This window comes from Cyanistes caeruleus, chromosome Z, assembly GCF_971803275.1.
Source record: "Cyanistes caeruleus chromosome Z, bCyaCae1.hap1.1, whole genome shotgun sequence".
Taxonomy (NCBI): domain Eukaryota; kingdom Metazoa; phylum Chordata; class Aves; order Passeriformes; family Paridae; genus Cyanistes; species Cyanistes caeruleus.
In genome coordinates, this window is record NC_141732.1 from 34,852,107 (window position 1) to 34,873,212 (window position 21,106).

A 21,106-nucleotide genomic window follows, 5' to 3' on the forward strand; every position below is an offset into this window, starting at 1 on the left:
CTGGAATTAAATGTCACCATCTTTCAAATAATGGAGAGAAACAGAACAATCCTGACACTTCTTTGTAGTCTGTTTGCCTTTTCATATTTCCATGAGGGTTTTTTCATCTAATATGTCTGCAATAAACTCTTCTCCCCAGTGTGGCACATCAACAAACGACTATGGATGAATAACAAAGGGTGTGCTACTCTTATGTTTTGTATTACTCTCTAAGGGGTAACACCTGCCTTGACAAAAGGAGGTATCTTGGCTTCTTTTACAGGGTGAGAAAGCATTAAAGCAATAATAGCTTTGTCAGTGCAAGAACACTTCATAGCGCATCTGAATTACAGATAATGTAAACATTTTTTAATTCATCATGAAAACAGATTTTATGGCTCACTGTATTTTCCTTTGCATCTAAAGGAATAGCATTCAGTTACTCATTCTGATGGAATACAGAAAATAATTTTCTTGGGCCATTTGAAAAATTGCAATTCTGCTTATATTTCATATTCCTTAATCCCTATTCTGCAATTTTTAGACAAGCAAGTAACCGGATTTGCTTTTCATTTTAAATCACAATGTCCTACTTGTGTTTATGCCATCAGAAATCCCACAGAGGGCTAAGAGGCAGTGGTAAAGCAAAAGAGGAAATAGCTAGACAGTCATCCAAAATTCACTCGTCATACTTAAAGGGAAGCAGTGCAATATTACTTTTATTTACATATAAGGAAAGAAGTCTTGAAAATGAACAGAAAAGTATGTTTTTAGAAGAACTTGTGGAACAAAGCCAGAAAGTTTCTCTGAGACTATGGCATACACTTCATGATGGCATTCCATTGTTATTATCTGTTGTGAGTTATAGGCCTGCTTACTGCTGTTGTTTTTAATTCTTTAGCTTTCCTATGACAGCTGGAGATGGTTTAAAATAAATATCCCTGCTGTGTTTTTAATGAAACACAAACTTCAGGGAAGTCTAGCCTCCTGCCATACCAGATTCTGAGTTTTCGTAGGAGAAACAAGGCACATATTTAATTTGACTAAATGAGGTGAAATCAGCTCTCGGTCGTTTACCTGTGCTTTTTTCTCTAGCAAATTATACTGATGGGGGAAAAGGGTCACTCAGCATGTGGTTTATCTCAGCCATTAAACTCACATGGGAAACAACTGTCTTTCAGAGTTAAATTTTTCTCTGAATTTGGCCTCCTTCTGAAATACGTCTGAACCCTTGTTTGGGACTATAACATAAGCCTGGATAGCATTACTTCTAATATTTCATGAAACATACACACATAGGCAACATGTAAGTGGAATTAACCACTTGCAGCAACAGTACCAGCTTGAGGGCTGCCAGCATCATTTTCTCCTTTCTTACAGCAATATTTTCTCCTCCCCTCTCTGCTGTGCCAATAAAGAACATGCATGGCCAGCAGGTCCAAGGAGGTGATTGTCCCTCTCTCTGCTCATGTGAGACCCCTCCTGGAGTAGTGCACACAGTTCCAATGTCCTCAGCATAAGAAAGACACGAACTGTTGGAGCAAGTCCAGAGGAGGCCACGATGTTGTTAAGAGAACTGAACCACCTCCCCTACAAAGCCAGACCAGGGAAGCTGGGTCTGTTCATCCTGGAGAAGGTTGTGCAAACTCCCAGTATCTGAAGGGAACTACAGAAAAACTGGAGAGGGAGTCAGTGTCAGGAACAGTAGTGACAGGGCAAGGGTTAATGGGTACAAACTGAAAGGGGGTAAATGTAGGTTAGATATTAGGAAGAAATTCTTCAGTCTTCTGGCAGGAACACACTGGCACAGGTTTCCCAGGGAGACTGTGGATGTCCCAGCGCTGGCAGTGTTGAAGGCCAGGTTGGATAAGACCTGGAGTAATCTGCTCTAGTGGAAGGTTTCCCTGCCCAAGAAAGCAGGGGTTGGGACTAGATGATCTTTTTGTCCATTCTAATCCCTTAACATTCTACAGTTTTATGATTCTCTCTGTGTTGTAAGCCAGATACAGGAACCAATCAAAGCAACCGTCAAAAAAATTGTATCAGAAATCACTGCCCTGACAACGAACATTTTGTCAACACGTGGTCAGTGGAACACATGCTTCCTGAATTTACACTGGTTTGACCTCATTTTTCATAAGGTCATAAGGTTTGACCTTATTAATTAATAAATATCTAAAGGCAGGGGTGTCAAGAGCAGGAGCCAGGCTCTTTTTGATGGTGCTAACCACTAGGACATGAGACAACTGTCAAAAACTGATGCACTTGTGAATTCCACTTGAATCTGAGAAAGAACTTTACTGTGTGGGTGACTAAGCATTGGAACAGATTGTCCAGAGAGGGTGTGAAGTCTCTCTCACAGTAGATATTCAAGAGCCATACAGACGCAATCCTGTGCCAAGTGTTCTGGGATGACCCTGCTTTAGCAGGGAGGTTGAACCCGATGACCCACTGTGGTCTCTACCAACTTGACACCTTCTGTATTTCTGTGACTTAAGCTTCCCTGTCAGACAGAAGACACCCAAAATCACGAGATACGGATATTTGAGACAACCGATGTTTTGGACGTATTCTGCGGGTTCGAATATGTCTCCAATTGCCGACGGACCCGTGTCTTGTCCCAAGGGAGCGCCTGTGCTTTGGCAGGCTGGCAGAGGCGACGCCGGTGCCGCCGCAGCCCGCGGGAGCGGAGCCCGCCGGTGCACCGGGCTCCTGTGGGCACCGCGGCCGGGCACCGGGACCGCGCTCCGCCCCGCCCGCCCGCTGCTCTCTGGGCTCTGATTGGCTCGCGTTCCACAGGCCCCGCCACGGCCGCTCGCTGATTGGGCGCAGGCGGCGGCGCTCGCCGCTCATTGGCGCAGGCGGGCGCCCCCGCCCCTTCCGCGCTGCTGCCCGGCGTAGGCGCGGTGCGGAGCCGCAGCTGCCCGCCCGCCCGTCTTCACCCATGGCCGACGCGGAGCTCTTCGGTGCCCAGCAGCCGCAGCAGCCGCTGTCCGGGAACGGGATGCCCGACGGTGCCGAGGAGGATCCCGCCGCCGCCTTCCTGGCGCAGCAGGAGAACGAGATCGCGGGCATCGAGAACGACGAGGGCTACGGCATCCTGGAGAACGGCGAGGTGCCCGAGGCTCTGCAGGGTCCCGAGGGCCTCGGCTTGGGTACGTCCTGCGGGGGCGGCGGGTGGGGCTGGGGGGCGAGGGGGTCCCCGCTCCCCTCGTCCGTCGGGGGCGGTGCGGGCGGGACCCTCGCCCCGGCGCTCTGCCCCGAGCGGGCCCCCGCTGCCCGGGGTGGTCCCGGGGGTGGGCCGGGGCCGGCCTGGGTGCACTGTGCCACAAGGCAAGCTGCCTCCCTGCTCCCTCGGTTATAGTCTGTGTCCCCTGAAGATGTCTAAGGCGTGCCCATATCCTAATGCGAACGGTGCTGATCTCGTCTAATCCAGGAGCTTGCCTGAAGGAAGGCTTCTGAAAGCCGGATAAATCCGCCACTTGAGTTTCTGTCTTCAGCGAGGGTGATCTTAGTCTTAAAACATAAGAGCAGTTAAGCTAATGTTTAATTTTACTAAACCTTTAGCCTTTGTTCCTTGGTAACCTTTGTACTGAATGTAGCAAACCCAGCACTGCAGAGCCCGCGTTTGGAGAAGGGTGGGAACTGTGTGTTGAGGGGTGTAGGTCAGTGTGTTTCCAGTTAGTCTAATGGTAGCTAAAGCAGCCCAAAATAAACACTTCTCCTTATGAAAGGTCTTAACAGGCCTGAGTGGAAAGGGGTTGATGTTGCAACACTCTCTGAAGACTTTGCTTCTACTTGTCACTAGCACCACAGGGACATATTTGCTCTCATGTAACATCCCTTTGTCACTGCAGTAGGATGCCACTCTCCTTCAGATTGAGTTGAATAACTGCTCCCCAGTTAATTGTCGGAACATCATTAGAATTAAGTCTTCATTTTGCAACCTGATACCAGAAGTTACTGACGTATCTTTATGTATGAGGGGGCAGGTTTGTAGCCTCTCTGTGAATAGCGCTCATCTAGATAAACTGGGTAGTGGAGACCTTCCAGTGCTTATTTAGTGGTAGCACTGCCCTTAATGTCAGCTCACTCATAAGCTCCAAAACATATGGATTACATATGCCTGAAAAAAAAGTTGTTTACTGGGCACTATCTTGCTCCAGCACAAGAAATTGAGGATAATTGTTATCAAAACACCATCCTGTTTTGGTATCATACATAATTTGACTTCCGTATTCTATGTATAGTGCAGAAACAGACACAATGGACACTTCCCTTCTTACTTTCAGAAGCCTTAGACAAACATAATCCTTACATGCATGGGCTTTATGTTCCAAACAGAGTCTAGAACATTAAAGTAGCCATTTGAAAACAAATGTAGTTGAAAAAAAATCTATCATTGGCCTTTCTCACAATGGTCTTTCTCACTAGAACGACTAGAGGAGTATGTTCTCTACATACATACAGTGATGACTGTTACAAACTGTTTCCTTGTCAAAAAGTTTATTTGTTCAATGCTTCTAGATTGCTTTGATATTTAAAAGTAGCTCGTAAAATGCCTTTCAAGCACTTTCTCTCAAGTCATGTAAGTTGACTTGTCATGGAGTGCGAAAGGGTTATTAGAGATCTTTAGAAAGAAGTTCATAAAATAATAAATATGATAATATGATCCAAGGATCTGGGAAGTCTAGGCAGGAACTGTATGTTATCTTGCTTTCTTTTATGCCATGGGATTGCATTTATGCTCTGGCCTGTTAAATAGGCATGGGGGATGATGCTTGTGGAGTTCTGGTAGTCCTGTTTCTTACCAGAACATTGATCTCTGTTGACTGTCAGAGCCTGTACTCTCTTCCCCCATGATAAAAAGCACAGACTTCAGCCATGCAAAGTGTACTGGTTCAGGCATGGTGACAAATGATCTAATGACTTGTGTTGCCATTTGTGTTAGGCGTTTCTTGCCATATGATTCTTACAAATATCAGACATTTGTAGTCTCTGGCATATTAGCTCATTAAACTCTTCTGTAATCGAATAGGTGAATGCAAATTTCTTCTTGAAACAATGCAAGTTCTTACGTAAATCCTTAAGCATCGTGACCAGGGATTTGTGGATTTACTTTTTTTAACTGTAACCTTTTTTGAACCCCTTATTTACAGGTCTGCTGGATAAGTTCTTTCTAAATACTGGGCCAAAAGTAGTAACTTGGGCAGCTCTCACCTGAAGTTTGAAGATCTTAACTTCAGATATAGTGACAAGCAGTCATCAGCTTCTTGAAATACACTTTTAAGAACCATAGCGTCTCATCAACAGTCTTTCAATTTCAGTCTCTTGGTAAATGATTAGACAAATATGTGGACAAAAGCGAGCATCATGAATTGAAAATATTAATATTAGGAATTCCGTTAATTGTCGTAATGGGTGAGTATGGGGGTGATGGCAGAATGTTGCCAAGCTTGTGTTTCCCACACAGCATCATTGCATGTTGCCTTAATGAGGGTTGGAATACTGATCCAGGCCTGATCCAGTAGGCCATTCATTATGTAAATAGCAATGCCATTCAAGCTGCCTGAGCATGCAAAAACCTAATCTTATTTCCCTTGGAAGGTGAAGCATAATCCCTGCTCCAGAAAACAGGGAGTACTGTATAAATCAAGTAATACAGTGCTGTTGACTAGGTATTAGTAACGTGATGTCTTGTGAGATTTCTTTTTCAGTGATGAATCACTGTCCATATATTTGCAGTGAGATTGTGACAGCAGTAAGTCTTAAGGTTGTATCAATTCACTTGGTATGTTCTCTGAGCAAGGGAGAGTTCAAGGGGGAATGTGTGGTTTCTAGATACTTGGATCTATGTATGCTAATATAAAATCCTTATGGCAGTTTGTTGAGTAGATTCTTACGGGGAATTTGATTCAAAGACAAGCAGTTAGACAACCATGCAAATACACAAGTTTAATGTAGGCTGACTAGTCTCAAGCATTGCTTTCACATTTTCACGCTCTGTAAGTTTTATATGAACTTGACTGAATTATGTTTTTCTGTCTTTGAAAGACATTCATGAGACTAGCAATTAAGAAAATTAATTGTGTCTGGTGGTTTGTCTAGGTATTTAATTTAATTGCCTTTCAGGAACTGAGTATCAATTTGCTTCAAAATTGTTTGGAAAAGAATTGATTCCTCCTGTTTCTGTAGTTAGCATGACAGACAGAAGGAGTTCTTGTCTGTAACTATTGATTTTTTTCTTAATTGTTTGAACAGCCATTGATCTGGATTTTGCTATGCAATCAGCATCTGAGGCTTCAGAGCCCCATAACACAGAAAGGTTTGATAATGGGATGATATCTGTCTAGCTTGTGTTAATGATGCTGCATTTTTTCAAGAAAATACTAGTGGAAATTACAGAAGCTGTTACATTGGAAAATTGCAGAAGCTGTTACAGCACACTATCATTGCAGGTGTATTTTAGTCCTAGCCTATTGATTATATTGAAAATGAGGGGACTAATGGGTTTAGATAGGACAGCAGATTAGAACTAAAACACTGGAAAGAAGCACACTTCCTGAGCTGCTTGCCTTTATTTTGCACACAGGCATGAGAATGAGTTATGGCTAGAAAAATAATTTCTTCTCCAGGTTCTTGCATAACTATGTAAACAAAAGTTTTGTAAAAGATTCTTCTTTCTTATCATCTTATGGGTAAGAGGTAGGTAAAAGGAAAGCTTTACTGTGCCTAAAAGAAAATGATGGGAATCTAGGCCTTGAGTGGTGGAGTTACTTAACCTTATGTCAGAATATATTAAACTTTATATTCTTCTGTTGCTTTAACTAGAGCTGCTAGCTCACTGAATGTAGCACTACTTAGAGTACTTATTGCTTAAAAGAGATGCTGAAGATAACTCATAAAAAATATTTCAAATATTTCAATGTATTAATGTATTAAAAAAAAAGTTTCAATGTACTGCAGAGCCCTTCCTCTGATATTTTGGATAACAGTCCTCTTTTGCATTGAGAATAAGACTTTAGAGAGGCTGGTGAACAAGGCTAAGCTAACTTCCTTTTAGGCCAAGTGGTAGTGAGTGGTAATAATGCCAATAGTAGACTTCAGAATAGTTGGTCATCATTATGATAAACCTCTGAGGCCATATTGACTTCTAGGACTGAAGTGACAAAATGGTTTTTGTATTTATCTTCAAACTAACCAGCCATTTCTTTTGTAAGCTGTAGTAAATGTGGAGGGCATTGATGCTAGCTTTCTATTTCTGGCAAGCTTGGGTGTTGTATCTTCTGTGAATTTAAGGCAGCTGGTATGAGTTATCCTCTCCAGACACTTCCAGACTCTAAAAAATAATCTGTGTTGCTGTATGAAAGTTCATTATTACCATATTGTCAGTATGTGTTGCAGAACTGTATATGTTTGGGCGTGTTCATTGCCCTTAAAAATAAGAGTTTATCTTAAGTTCAAAAGCAATCAGCAAGGAGTATGGATCATTACTGAGATGGTTCTAAACATGTGAATTTTAACTTCAGGAGATACAATACTGTGATAGAATTGGATGGGCTCTGAAACCAATAAGAGTGGTCTCATTGTTCGTGGCTTCTGAAAATGCTATGATGCCACTATCAGTATTTAGGCTTTTTCTGTGCAAAGGTTATGAAATTGCATGTTTCTGTGAACAGAAAAATCTGATACATGACTAGCATTGATTACTGATATGAAGGCTGGCAAACAGGTAGTTTTTCTACACTTCATACTTAATTATACAAGCACAAAGACTGGAGAGCTGAAATGAAGGAATGTTTGACTGTTGGTCTTGTTCCAGTTAGCACACTTGCATTGGCAGATGACTGCATGCTGGTACTGTTCTGTTTCCTCTTCTGCTTGTGATATGCTCAGTCAGCATGCTGACTCTGCAGCTTAATTGCGAGTTCTAGGGAGCTCGGAACAGATGGGAAATTTGTTCTAATATTGCTAATGCTTCTGACCCGGGTGCCCTCTAGAAACACTTAGTTCAGTGTCTGCTAGCGGCTGTTTCTTTGCAGAGCAAAAATGGCCCTTAGACAAATCTATGTGTTTCATCTCAGGCACAGCTTTAAGCAGTGATGTTGTTCCTTTCACCTGGGCAGACTACCACCCTCAGTAGTGAAGACTATAAGGAATGTTTTTTTGGTGTGACAAGAAAGATTAAACATATTATTGCTGTCCTTGGAAGCATCCTCATGATTTATAAGCTCTCTCGCCCAGCTGGTCTCTTTAGTCTTTGTAAAGCCCTCCTGTACCTTGCAGAGGATTAGGAATCTGATAAAGTAGCAACCATCTCTCAGTTATGGGAGTCTAGTTATAAAATACCAGTTTCTCATAATGGAAAAGCTTTTTTTTTTGTGAGTCTTCCCCTGCAAAAGTTAGTAACTGTGTTCTTGGGGACAAGTATCCTCCAACTTAACTGCCATTCTTGAAGTGATGAGTTTACAGTCCTCTACATGACACAGTTAATGATTGCTTTTCAGGGCTTAGAGATAAAGATGTAAAATACTTGCCTGGTTTCCTGATAAAGTAGTATGGAGAACTTCCTGTGTGCTGTTTGCTAGTAGTACTGTGATACTGATGCATATCTAGCCACAAACAATGGGATACAGCAGCATAACTTGCTTAGTTTTACGTTGGTCAGCTATCTATTTTTAAGAAGGTGGTGCAAAATAACTTGATTTTTCTTACTTTTTGTTGCAGTCACTTCTTTCACTGAGGGGTGTATTATGGTGGAAACAATTCTGTGTGATAGATTTATCTTTGGTGGCATGAGTAACATGAATACTTGGTATATCACGCAGACAGATGTTACGTTGTGCTGCTCCAGAGAGATGCCCTGCTGAGATTTAGCAGTTCTTGAAAATCTTGGTGTAATTTATAGAGTCCAGAGATTTAAATAGTTCCAAAAACCTAAAAAAATTGCCTCACAACTGGCATGTTTTCCCTATGGATTTGTTTTAAAAAGATGAAATTTTAGGCTTTTTGGCAAAGATTTGTACCTGAGCCTGAAGCTCTGTTGCCACTGTCACTTCAGAGATAATAATGCTGCAACTGAAGCAGAAAGCTATCAAGCATATCATCACAGGTGGTAGCAGAAAGGTGACTTTGCTAGGAATGTTAGCTATATCTTTTGAGCTAATTAGGAGATAACAACAGTAGGATAAGAATTACCAGTTGTTGGCTGCAGGATTCTTAATCTTCCAGGCAGATACTAAAAGAAGTGGTAGTCATCCTTTTAACTTCAGAACAGTTGTATAGTAGTCAGCTTCTAAGAGGGGGAGGACAAAGTGGGAGTAGCTTTAGAATGCAGTCTGTAGCAGCTTCTCAGCTTCTTATGTTGTTACAAGCAGGATCTCATGACGAAGAAACGACCTGGTATTTCTAGTTCTGCAGAATGGTATCTCCCTTGGTTTTTCATGCCTGTGCAACAAAGTGCAGGGAGAAGGAAGTGTCCCTGCGGGGTATAGTCACTTTCACAACTCCCACATTACATACTCTAGTAAAGCTTTCCATACAAGTTACAGAAATCAGTAAATCTGGCTGTTCTATCTTTTCTCAAATGACTAAACAAGTCACCTCTTTACAGATGCTGTTGATGGAGTGGTTAACGGGGATGTCTATCAGGTAAGATAGAAGTATTCTGTACTTAGAATGTGCTGAGAACTTTACCTTAATGTAGACTAATACTTCCTATTTCTTGTCTTTAAAGTAATTTTATCTCATTTCTGAGGAAGGTCTTCTATTCTGGTAGCTCATCTCATAAAGTTGTCAGTGTTTTATATTATGCCCATCCTCTGAACTTAGAAGCACCTTAGAGCAGCAGTTCATTTTGAAATGTGGCTTAACAGTACATAAGCACTGTAAAGCAGACTGATAGGCTCTGTGGTATGACTTTACATTGACTTGCACTGGCTGCTAAGCTGAAAGTGTGCTCTGATTACCTAGTTTAAAGCAGAGTTTTCAGATTTGCTTGCTCTTTAAAGATAATTAATGCATCCTGGTTGTCTTATCAACATGGCCTTACAGGGAATGGACTGAAAACTCTGTACATTTCTTAGTGACATGAAGTTGCATGAAATCAAACTGATGGCTAAAAAGCTCAATCGCAGTATGAAAGGATGCCATGGTAATGACAAAAGGAGGAGATACCTGCTTCATTGGTGTCAGGGAGGTATGAGGCATGCTGAGGCAATCACTTCGTTGGAACTGAATTTCACACCAGTTTGTCCAAGGCATGGTCATTGCCTGGTGTCCACAGTTGGCTCATTAGCCCTTGTTAAATGAATGTTTGGGAATGAAGCAATGTATGAACGATGTACTTCTCCTTAGAGTTTTAAGTGAGTGCTGAGCTTTGTGGAGGCATAAGCAGCTTTCACTGCTGCTGACATTCTTGTATCCCCACCATTACTGTGAGATTGATGGGACAACTTGTATTTTACAGGCTCTTTGTGCTTCCTTGTACAACAGAAGGCAGAGTGCCCTCTTTAGATACCTTGATTTTGTGTTTGGAATTCTAAGAGACCAGTTGTTCTGGTTGACAGAGCTTCCTCTTAATGAGAAAGAAGAGACTGAATGGGCCATACATAACTTAGGTTTTAGCTACCTGTAACTAGCTGGCCTTAGGGCTGGCCAGTTTATTTTTCTTTGGATGAAATGTGAAGCCTGGTGGTGTTGCTCCAGCCTAGTGTCTTCTCTTTGCATTAGTCCTTCATTGAGGGCTACAGGAGGTCCAGAGAGGGGCAAGGCGCAGCCAAATCTGTGGTCAACTGCATTTGACCTGGTACTCTTAGGAGTGGTATTTCTTATTTCTGTTAGGGATAGGATGAAGCAATAAAAATTGTTAAACTTCAAGTATCTTCTGTAGCAAATACCATAATATTTATCAGCTTTGTAAATCTGGTGTATTAATGTTAGCCCTATTAATTTTAAGCCTTTGAGATGTTACATTGTGAAAAGGATTCTAGTACTCTCACTGTTCTGTTGATTAAATATTGAAATGTCTCTTGTGTTATAAGCTACATAGAGCAATCCAAATTTTGTAATGTGATATGCAAATGTCTCTTGAAGTAAACAAGCTGCAAAGAATGTTTTATACTCCTGTGCACAAAACCATAAAGAAAATTACTTTCACAGCAAATATTTAAGGAGAGATTAACTCAGAGAAGATCTGGCCTACAGCTGTGTAATTAGGTGCTAGGCATTGTCTTCTTCATTCTGCACGCTTAGTGCTCTGACACCAAGTGTTCATGGCACTTACATTTCCAGTTGTCTTGAATTTTTGTTTGATCCTTGATTTCTGGAGGAAGTCTTCTTAGTTTCCTTCAATTCTGCTGTAATTTGTAGCAAGATTTTTTTAATGGTGGAGATGTGTTATAACATCAAATGAGTGTATTATTGGCTTTGTTCATATAGAGTCTAATTTTATATAGCTGGCAGGCAGTTATCTGAAATATCCTCTTGTTATGTACAAATGACTTTAGTATTTCTTTCCTCCAAGGAGAGTAATGGTCCCACAGACTGCTATGCTGCCATCTCCCAAGTAGATCGACTGCAGTCAGAACCTGAAAGTATTCGAAAGTGGAGAGAGGAGCAAAAGGAGCGCCTGGAACAACTTGGTAAGCATGGTATTTGTTGAGTAACTTAAAAACAGCTTCACTCAGGCTGGGAGAGTTGGGGTTGTTTGCTTGGAGAAAAGAAGGCTCTGGGGTGACCTTAGAGCAGCCTTCCAGTACCTAAAGGGGGCCTACGAAAGAACTGGAGAGGGAATTTTTACAAGGGTGTGTAGTTTACAAGAGGCTTTAAACAGAAAGGAGGGTAGGTTTGGATTAGCCATTAGGAAAAAATTCTTTATGGTGAGGGTGGTGAGGCACTGGCACAGGTTGCCCAGAGAAGCTGTGGATGCCCCATCCCAGGCTGAATGGGGCTTTGAGCAGTGTGGTCTAATGGAAGGTGTCCCTGCCCTTGGCAGAGGAGGTGGAACTAGGTGATCTTTAAGGCCTCTCCCAACTCAAGCCATTTTATGATCCTTAAGCAGTGGAATTCTGAACTATCGCACTGCCTCTTCAGAGTCTTAACACGCTTCCTGAGTTCAAGGAGCAAGCCTGGATGAGTCTTCTAGTAAGCAGACTTAATACTGGTGTGGGAGTCAGCAAGCAAGAGGCTCTCTGAACCTTTACTTAGAGATGAGCTGACAGAAAATGAACAACTTTTTTAAGTTAAAAAGATGATAGTAAATACTGCAAGCAGTAGTTTATTTCAAAGGATAAAGATTACTCATTTTGTAATTGCTGAGGCCATCTGTTGTCATAGGGATCTTAATCTAATAACTAAATTAAGAAAGTAATGGATTATTAACTAGACTAAATGCAGCTATCAAATGCAGTGGTACCTACCCATGGACAGCATCTAGGAGACTACAAACTGGTGCGCTTCCCACTTACATGGTGGCGCCTTTGCTTGAAATTGTTGGAACAGAGCCTTCTGTAAAATGTAATTCTGGATGGAGCTGACCCTTTCCCTCCTCTTTTGGGCTAGTTACAGCAGATGAGGTTGTCCTGAGCTGTGGGCTGTGTGTAAAAGTATGCGGAGTGCCAGGTTCCTTCACTATGTCTAAGCATAGAGCTTTACTAAGCTTTGTTACAGCACTGGCATAGCAAGGTAAGTGTTTCTGGTTTGAGCAGTTTGCAGACCAACAGATCCACTGAATCTGAACTACTCTGCAAAATTCTTATCCTAAACTGAAGTGGACTGTCCCAGTTATGCAGCACGGGAATTCTGTTTAGCTAATCCTTTGAATGTTAGTAGTATTTAGAGTTTTCATAGCCTGAATCAGGAAATCTCCTAACCCTTACCCAAGTTGGTGAAGCAATTGTCTGCACTAGGATGCACCCTGAATCATCAGTTGAAATGTTTGTAAGATGCATTTGGATACAAACATGACTGACAAAGCAGTTTTTAAATCTTCAGATGCAAACTCGCGAAAGCAGGAAGCAGAATGGAAAGAGAAAGCAATAAAAGAGTTGGAAGAGTGGTATGCAAGGCAAGATGAAAAGCTCGAGAAAACAAAAGCCAGTAACAGGTAAAGTTTCCTCAGCTATCAGAAGAGTTATGGTTCTAGTTATGAAAATAATTGTGAAGGGAGGTTAGAGTATTTCTTGTATATCCTAAGGCAATAGTCTTTCAGATCATTAAAGTAAATGCTCCTACTACCTATTTTTTTAACTTTTCTTAAATAATCTAGATTAAATGTCCAGGAAGCATTAAGATGATGATCAAGTATTACTGAAGATTCCTTAGGACATGAAGCCTGAACATGGCCAGAAAATATTTTACTCAGTTGTTGTCACGCTCCCAGATGCACAGGCCTTCAGTGTCTTCAATTACCTACCCTGATACTAGCTTTCTTACTTGCTTACTTTAGAACATATGGAAGTGGCATTCTAGTTAATCTTGGCTACAGGTAATTTCATTAAATGTCTTAAAACCGTTTGCTGCTCTTTTTGGAAGCAGTTCAGCTATAACATGACTCAGTCCTGCTAGTGAAAAACTAAATGCTGACTGTATCTGTACTGGTTTGAATTGTCTAATTATGGGTCCTATGGCAGAAAGTGATAACATGGTTGCTGGAATAGTAAGCTCTCACACTTTCTTAGAAGTTCCCTGTGGAATTTTGACTTCAAGCTGTGTGAAGGTAAATGTGATAGAACTGACTTAGTGCCTCTTAAATCTCTACTTCATTCTATCCAGGTAATCATCAAGACTGCTTTATATTTTGGGAACTCACAGGGTTCAAGATGAACTGCTGTTTTGTTAATTTTGTTGTTGGCTTTTTTTTTTGTTTGTTTGTTTTTTTGAAATACTTTTCTCATCAAAATGGCCATCAGATTTGTCTTAATTAAATAAAGTCCTAGGTAGACTACTCTTCTTTCTAAAGGAATAAAGGAGGTCTGTGCTGCTGTCAGAATTATGGATTTGCCACTTCCATTCAGTGAGGAATTCACTATCTTTTGGTTGGGCAAGAAAGGGCAACAGGATTAGTACTGTTGTACGTGGTGGGCAGAGCTCATGATGCCCTCATAGGTTTATTACGGCCAGTGTTTGAGTGCAGGATATGGAGTCTGGAGCAGGGTTCATTAAACAGGTGTTGCACAGGAGTATTTGGCATTCTCATCATCCTGGTGAGATCTCTTGCCTGATGGTAGTTTCTATCCTCTGGAAGTAGTTTACTGCTAATACTGGGGCTCTAGTCCTCAACTAGATGGTCTAAACTTCTAGGATGTAGCAGAATTTCTGTGTTGCCCCTCTGACCAATGGCTTAATTGACACATTCCATGTGGTAACTGCTTTCCTGTTACAGTAAGTCTAGGTGATGCAAGGCTAATGTGCTTGTTAAAACTGCCTTTAGCTGTGTTCCGTACTTCTCATCCTTATCTCTTCTCTCCTGCCTGCTTGCCTGCCTGTTGGACTACTTGCTACCTAGGGTGGCAGATGAAGCTTTCTACAAACAACCCTTCGCTGACGTGATTGGTTATGTGTATGTTGCTTAACTACTAATTCTGTTTGCTAGTCAACACAGTAATAAGCAGGATCAGAAATAGTGCTGAAATGTCTGAAGGTGCCTTCTGAATATTTACTTCCTAGACTGCTTCTGGTCTGCAGTATTAAGTGCAGTTCTCCTGTATGCACTGCACAAAGCCTAGCACTTTCAGTTTAAGTTGTGTAGTGTACATACCGCTGGAATTTTGACTTCAGTAGTCTTTAGTAGTCTTTAGACCTAAGGTTTACAGTTGTTTCCAGGCCAGTGAACATAGCTTAGCAAGATGCCTTGCTGGGGGTGTGGGTTAGTGCCTGCAGTTTCACATGGGTGCTGTGTTTAGTCCTTCCACAGAGAAGCAGTGTTTAATTTTGTGATAGGCAGTGACCACCTTCTTTGCCTACGTATCAGAAAAATATTCAAACAATGCTTGCACATAAAGGTTCACAAGCCAGGAAAGGTAGAAAGGAATTGCCTGACATAAATCAGGGTAGAAAATGTGCGTGCTTATAGAAGTAGGAGGCTGGTGGAAAGGACAGAATGTGGTATTGGGACATCAGTGTAAACTGCTGGGAAGACATTAAGGAGCTGTGTAGATGTTTTACCAGCCTAATAGGTCAGTGAAAACAGAGCTGAGACTTTCAAGCCCCAGTGAGCATGCTAGTTTCTGAGGGGTAGAAGGATTGCAATGTTCATTGGCTTGTTCATGTATTTTAATGTCTTCCCTTAATTTGTAGACTTGAATTGAAAGATGGATATGCCACAGATTCTAAGGTGACACCTTTAGAAGGTGTACTGGTGAGCCGTGTTGTGGCTTTGAGTGCATTAATATTGAAGTTTGGTGTGAAATTCACAGATAACTGTAGGTGGATGTAAACCAAGACTTGTGAAATGATGGATTTACAGGTGGTGTTTAACTTTTCTGAAATCTCCTGGAGTTGGTTTTGTTAGACTTTTTCAATAAAACCCTTATTTTCATATGTCCAATGCAAATGTGCAGTGTAAGTGCTGCATAATAAAACTGGCTGCCTGTTTCCGGAATGTAGGCTAAGCAACTAGTGCATGTTCAGCCAGCTAATCATCTGCATTAAACTCATTCTCATTTTCTATATCTGACTTAAACTTTCTCTCCTTGTTTCTTTTCTTCTCTTCACCTTTAAGCACAAACATAAATCATCCTTGCTACAGCCTAGAACAGTTAAGTAAAAAAATCTTCACTGCCCCTTAAAAGTGTCATGTCACATAAAGTAGCAGTGTTGTAGTGATCCTTGTCTTCAGTGGTGTCTGTAACCTTATCATCCCTGTGAATAGTGCTGAACCCTCATGGGAGAGTCATTTTCACTGCTTTCTCTGTACTGCTTGTTGGAGTAGATGGATTTGGTTTGATCTCTTGATGCTTACTGCTTCTGCACTCAGGCAGCTACCAGGGCCCCACAGTTCATGTAAACTAGATGCTGGAGTGTTATTCCTGCATTGAAGCAATGCTATTGGCAGCACAGAAAAGCCAAAATAATACAGCTGGGAAGCCACTGGCACTATCCAGTACATTATGTCAAAAGCCTCTGTAGAGTCTCCTTAGGGTGAGAGCAGGGGAAATATGTTTGTTCTGTGAGGTGACCCAAACAAGTCATCTCCTCTGCCAAGATATATGCTGTAGTCTATTGCACCCACAAGCATGGGATTCATGACTTAAATTCCTTATGATTCATGCTGCTTTACTACAGCATTGGGAATCATCAGCAGATAGTTTTATGATGGCCTGTAGGCCTTGGGGCTGATTTAAATCCTCAATGGAATTTGTTTAAGACATGCTTGCAGGCGGTTGTAAATTTCCAGTTGGCAAATGTCCAGTATAAGCCATCAAGTGGCAGAGGCTTAACTAGTTAAAACCTGGGCATTTCTCCATAAATTAAATGCCTACATAGAAGTACCTTACTTCCTGGAAGCTTGTGTGGCGACTCCTTAGGCAAAGACTCAATAACTATTCTTAAAACCAAACACCTGTATTCCAACATTTTACACAATCCTCTGCAATTTTCTGCACTGCTTGTGCATAGCATACTACTGCAATCTACTTTCATCTCCAGGATTGGGGCAGTGGGAGCTTATGTGGCCATAATGTCCACAAGCAGCTGTCAGGTCACATTTCTTACCAAACATGCTGAAAGAAACTGCATCCTGTAAGAGGGAAGGAGTGGCTTATCTACTGGGCATTAACACAAGGTGCATTGCATTGCTTTTAGGGCAGCTGAAGAAGCCTTTGTGAATGATGCAGAAGAAGTTTTTCCGGGCACTGAGTGGGAACGTGTGGCTCAGCTCTGTGACTTTAATCCCAAGTCTAGTAAGCAGGCAAAAGATGTGTCCCGCATGCGTTCAGTCCTCATCTCGCTCAAGCAGGCTCCGCTGGTTCGCTGAAGCAAAGCTCGGTGGAAACACTAAAATGCAATATCTTAACCTTACTCAGAGAAGCTATGTTTGCAGTAATTAATTAATTGTTTCAATGTTTTTTTGGACCACATCATGATGTATCTAGAGCTGATCATTGTTTGATTGCATGTTCTTCCTGATGTTTCCTTTCTGTGTCTGAAATGGGAGAACCTCCAAAACTGTAGTCTCTGTGCTGTTGTGCACTGAGGTATCACTTCCCACATTACTGATATTAAAGATATGTTAAACAGCAAAATGTGTTGACTTTGAATGAATTGAGGTCTTCTGCTTCCTTTTGACAGAGGGTGTTTGAATTAAGTGCGAGTAAACATTTCTCTTGATTGCTAGTGATTTCACTTTGCTGGTGAACGTCCAGCCAGCAGTACTTCTGGTCTCTGCAAGGCTGTCCTGCTTGTTTCTTTAAGCTTTCTTAAAGCTCTTGAGAGCTTTAGTTTAAAAACTTCTCTTATCACACTAGACAGCAGCTCAAGAAAACTAAAACAGCAGGCTTGTTAAGGGGTTTATCTTGCTTCCAGTGGGACTGAGGACACTGCCTTCTGCAGTAAAGGTAAGTGGTTTTGTATAGTTTTCTGCTGTCACTCTGGCTGGCTGTCTCAGGCTCAACACAGGAGAGAGGACTGAGCAGTTAAGACCTGTGATATTCTACTGCTTATTCTGCTCTGCTAGGTTTTCAATGCTGTCTTCATATGCGAAGGTCTGTGGTGTACTTGGATGCTTTTGAACTGTGTCCTTGTCCTCACTGACCACTGCAGACACTTCTTCCCACTAGGGAGGTGAACTGGAGAGTTAGAGAGCAAGAGAAGGGAAGACTTGCTCTTAAGGCTGCTCATATCTAGGTTGGAGTTCTGTCTGCCAAGGTAGTTGAATCGGAAACAAACTGATAGAAAAATGTCTGTTCTGCTTCCTTGGCTCACCTAACAGTCACAGGAGCTATATTCTAGCCTTGCTCTGTTAAACCTTACCCTTAGCTGCCTATCTTATAAAACTAATATCTGTTCAATCTCCTACATTATTTCACCATGTTTATAAAAAACACAGTATCTTAACTACTGTGTAGCGTAATTGCTTTAATACCTTCTATGTACAAGCTGGAAGGTTAGTCCAGGCAGTCTGAAAGGGTTGCAGGTGCAGACTACGATGTACCAAGGCTCAGGATGTTACTGCACAGCAGCTGTCTCACTAGCAGCTGCATTCCTGTGGTGGATAAGGTAGTGAATAAATGGTTTCCAGTTGGGCTGCAGTTAAGCTGTACCTCACAATTGTCTGTAATGACTGGAGCTACTCTCATGTTTCCAAGTGTATTCACATACTACTGGTGGGTGGTGATGAGAATGATAGTAGATTACAGGTCTGAAAGCTGGATGCCATGGAAAATTAAGACAAGAAGGTATCTTCTGAACTGCACAAGGGTATGGCAGGCGAGTCCAACAGGACTGAAGCACGGAGCAAGTCCATGGAATACTGATACTCATTGCTAGCCTTGATTAGTTATGCATTTGCCTTGACTAAAAATTTGCTTTTTGCTGCACACTAAAAAGCTCTGAAAATAAATATGTTCAAAATGAGCTGATAATTTAATAGAGAAGTCCACTACCTTAAATGTACAGTCTTTAAAGTGTTAATATGAATTTAGGAGAATTTGAAAGATCTACTGTTTAGAGGGTCTCGTGCACACTGAATAACAGTATTTATTTTCCTATCTTACATAATATTTTATCTGGCTATGGATGTGGCTTAGAGCTGCAATCCAAGAAAATGGGCAAAGACTCGAATTCAAGGCCAATGCAATGTTACAGAAGTTAAAACAGTATTTTATATGCTGGGTTTGCAGAGTGTAAGAATGTGTTTGCAGATTTTTTTACATATTTCATCCTATTGGAACACTTAAAATACAGCTCTGTGGGTTATGATTACCTCCACTAACTCTGGTGCAGAGATTTTGCAGATTAACTCTTCTGCCTTAATTCTACATTGTATGTAAAATTAATTGTAAAAATGTAAAATGTAATGTAAAAATTAATGTAAAATGACATTGAGTATGCTAGCTCACTGTTTCCTTTATCAGTGCTGTCACAAAATCAGAGACTGGCTGTGGTTGGAAGGGACCTCTAGAGGTCATGTAGTTCTGCTCCTCTGCTCAAGCAGAACCACCTTGAGCCTGTTGCACATGACAATATCCAGACTACTTCTCAAGATCTCCAGGAAGTAAAATGCCACTGCCTCTCTGGGCAACCTCTGCCAGTGCTTGGATACCTGTACAGTATGGAAGTGTTTCCAGATGTTCCAATGGAGCCTCCTGTGTTTCAGTCTGTGCCCAGTGTCTCCTATCATGGTACTAATGAAAAGAGCTTGGCTTCCATCTTCTTTGCACTCTTGCTTCAGGTATTTATATACATTAATAAGATTCCCTTAAGCCTTCTCATTTCAAGGTTGAACAGTTCCAGCTCTCAGCCTTCCCTCACAGGAGAAATGCTGTGGTTGCTTTATAATCTTTGTGGCTCTTTGTTGATCTCTGGTGTGCTCATGTCTCTCATGTACTGGGGAGCTCAGAACCAAACAGCACTCCTGGAGTCAGGACATTTTCTGTGTCTGAGAATTGTTTTAGATTCTTAGACCTTGTGACAGAGCAAAAGAATTCTCAGGTTTATTTGAACAAATCTTGTGTTTCTAAGCCTTGACTTCTTTTCTTCAGAGATCAGCAGCTGTCACTGTTTTGTAACTTCATGTGACAGTGTTGTGTTACCTCTGCCTGGCTGTGCATGCTCAGTCCTGTTCACTGGCTTTAACTTCCCCACTGTTGCTGCTTATCTCCATAGCATTACTCAGAATCTGGGAAAAAACCTGGATGCTTCCTATCCTTCAAACATAATCCCATCTGCATTTGTGTGAAGATCTCATGCAGTATTGAGAGAGAAGCTGTGGACTCTTGCTGAACACATCCTGGTATAGAACTTGCTTTGTTTAGCTTCTGATCAAGTGACAGCCAGCAGCCAGGCAGTCTGAAATTACAATGAGCATTTGTAAAGAAGAGGGATGGAGAGGTCATGGGTTCACTGGAAAGCAGGGAGCCTGAAAACAACAGCATTGTGCATTCATCCTCTTAGCCTGTGGAACATGGTTAAGTTTTAAACAGCCATAAAACAACATGGTGTGGCTTATCTGTTTCCTGCTGATGTTTTTATTTTCTGAGCAACCAGTTAAGAGGGAAACATAAGGATTACAGGCTTGTATTTCAGAATGGTCAACATGGGGGTCGTTTTTGCCATAGTCTTTGCCAAGAGGATTCCTCCAGCAGTACTTGTCATGCAGGCAAGCATGTTCCTCTGCAGGACCTTGTCCAGATATAATTATCTGGAATGGTCCAAAAGGGGTGTACAGCCCAGGTGTTTTATACTTACTAATTCCTGTGATGTTTCCATGGCATTTGAAAGGGACCCTGATTTCAGATTTCACTGAATCCACGTATAAATTCTATCTGCACCTTACTCTGGGTTGTGTTTTTGTAATACAAAATTGCCATTTCCTCCATTGGTAATTCCTGCAAGTTTTTGACAATTTTTTTGCAATTAAATGGAGGAAAGACAGTGTTTCAGCACCACCAGAAAGCTAATGGATTTATTTCCAAGTGTCTGGGTGGCAGATCAAAGATTCAGAACACTGAATAAACTTAATGGTCAGGAAGCCAAAAAGAAATTCTAAACCGTGAAGTATACAATCCTCTGTGTGGATTAGCTATGTGGTTTGCAAAACATCAGCAGTGATCTGTAAAAAGGTATCTATCAAAACTCATCTTTTCCTTATGGTCCCAAGTTCTGGCTTTTTGGTTTGAGAACTAAGAACTCCAGTTTTAGTTTGCTTTCCAGCCTTTTGGCACTCTACTGCTGTCGCTTGCTTATGTAATGCTGAACATCCAAGTTCATGAGGGGTCTTGTCCTGCCCAAGCTGTTGATGTCATACACCGTTCTGCTTGGAGGGCTGGAGGGTGGCATTCCTGCCAAAGCTCCCACAGTTAGGATACCACATGCACTTGCCACAGACACTGCAGAACCAACCAAAATGCAACAGGCAATATGAACAGGTGCTGCCAGTGCAGGTACTGAGAATGCTCTGAGCTTTAGG

General features: G+C 41.7%; 1 protein-coding gene across 5 annotated transcripts; it reads left to right on the top strand.

Annotated features, from left to right (window-relative positions):
- Window positions 1-1,688: 1,688 nt before the first annotated feature.
- Window positions 1,689-17,222, top strand: CLTA (clathrin light chain A). Of its 5 annotated transcripts, none has more exons than XM_086866873.1 (7): window positions 2,867-3,134; window positions 9,593-9,630; window positions 11,504-11,621; window positions 12,973-13,084; window positions 14,486-14,539; window positions 15,701-15,736; window positions 16,783-17,071. In XM_086866873.1, the coding sequence occupies exons 1-7, from the start codon at window positions 2,924-2,926 to the stop codon at window positions 16,952-16,954; spliced, it is 741 nt and encodes a 246-aa protein (XP_086722999.1). In that variant the 5' UTR covers window positions 2,867-2,923; the 3' UTR covers window positions 16,955-17,071. The 5 variants fall into 5 exon arrangements, with proteins under 5 accessions (XP_086723002.1, XP_086723003.1, XP_086722999.1 ...); XM_086866874.1 differs by having other exon boundaries at window positions 2,880-3,134; window positions 11,507-11,621; XM_086866875.1 differs by lacking the exon at window positions 15,701-15,736.
- The last annotated feature ends 3,884 nt before the right edge of the window (window positions 17,223-21,106 follow it).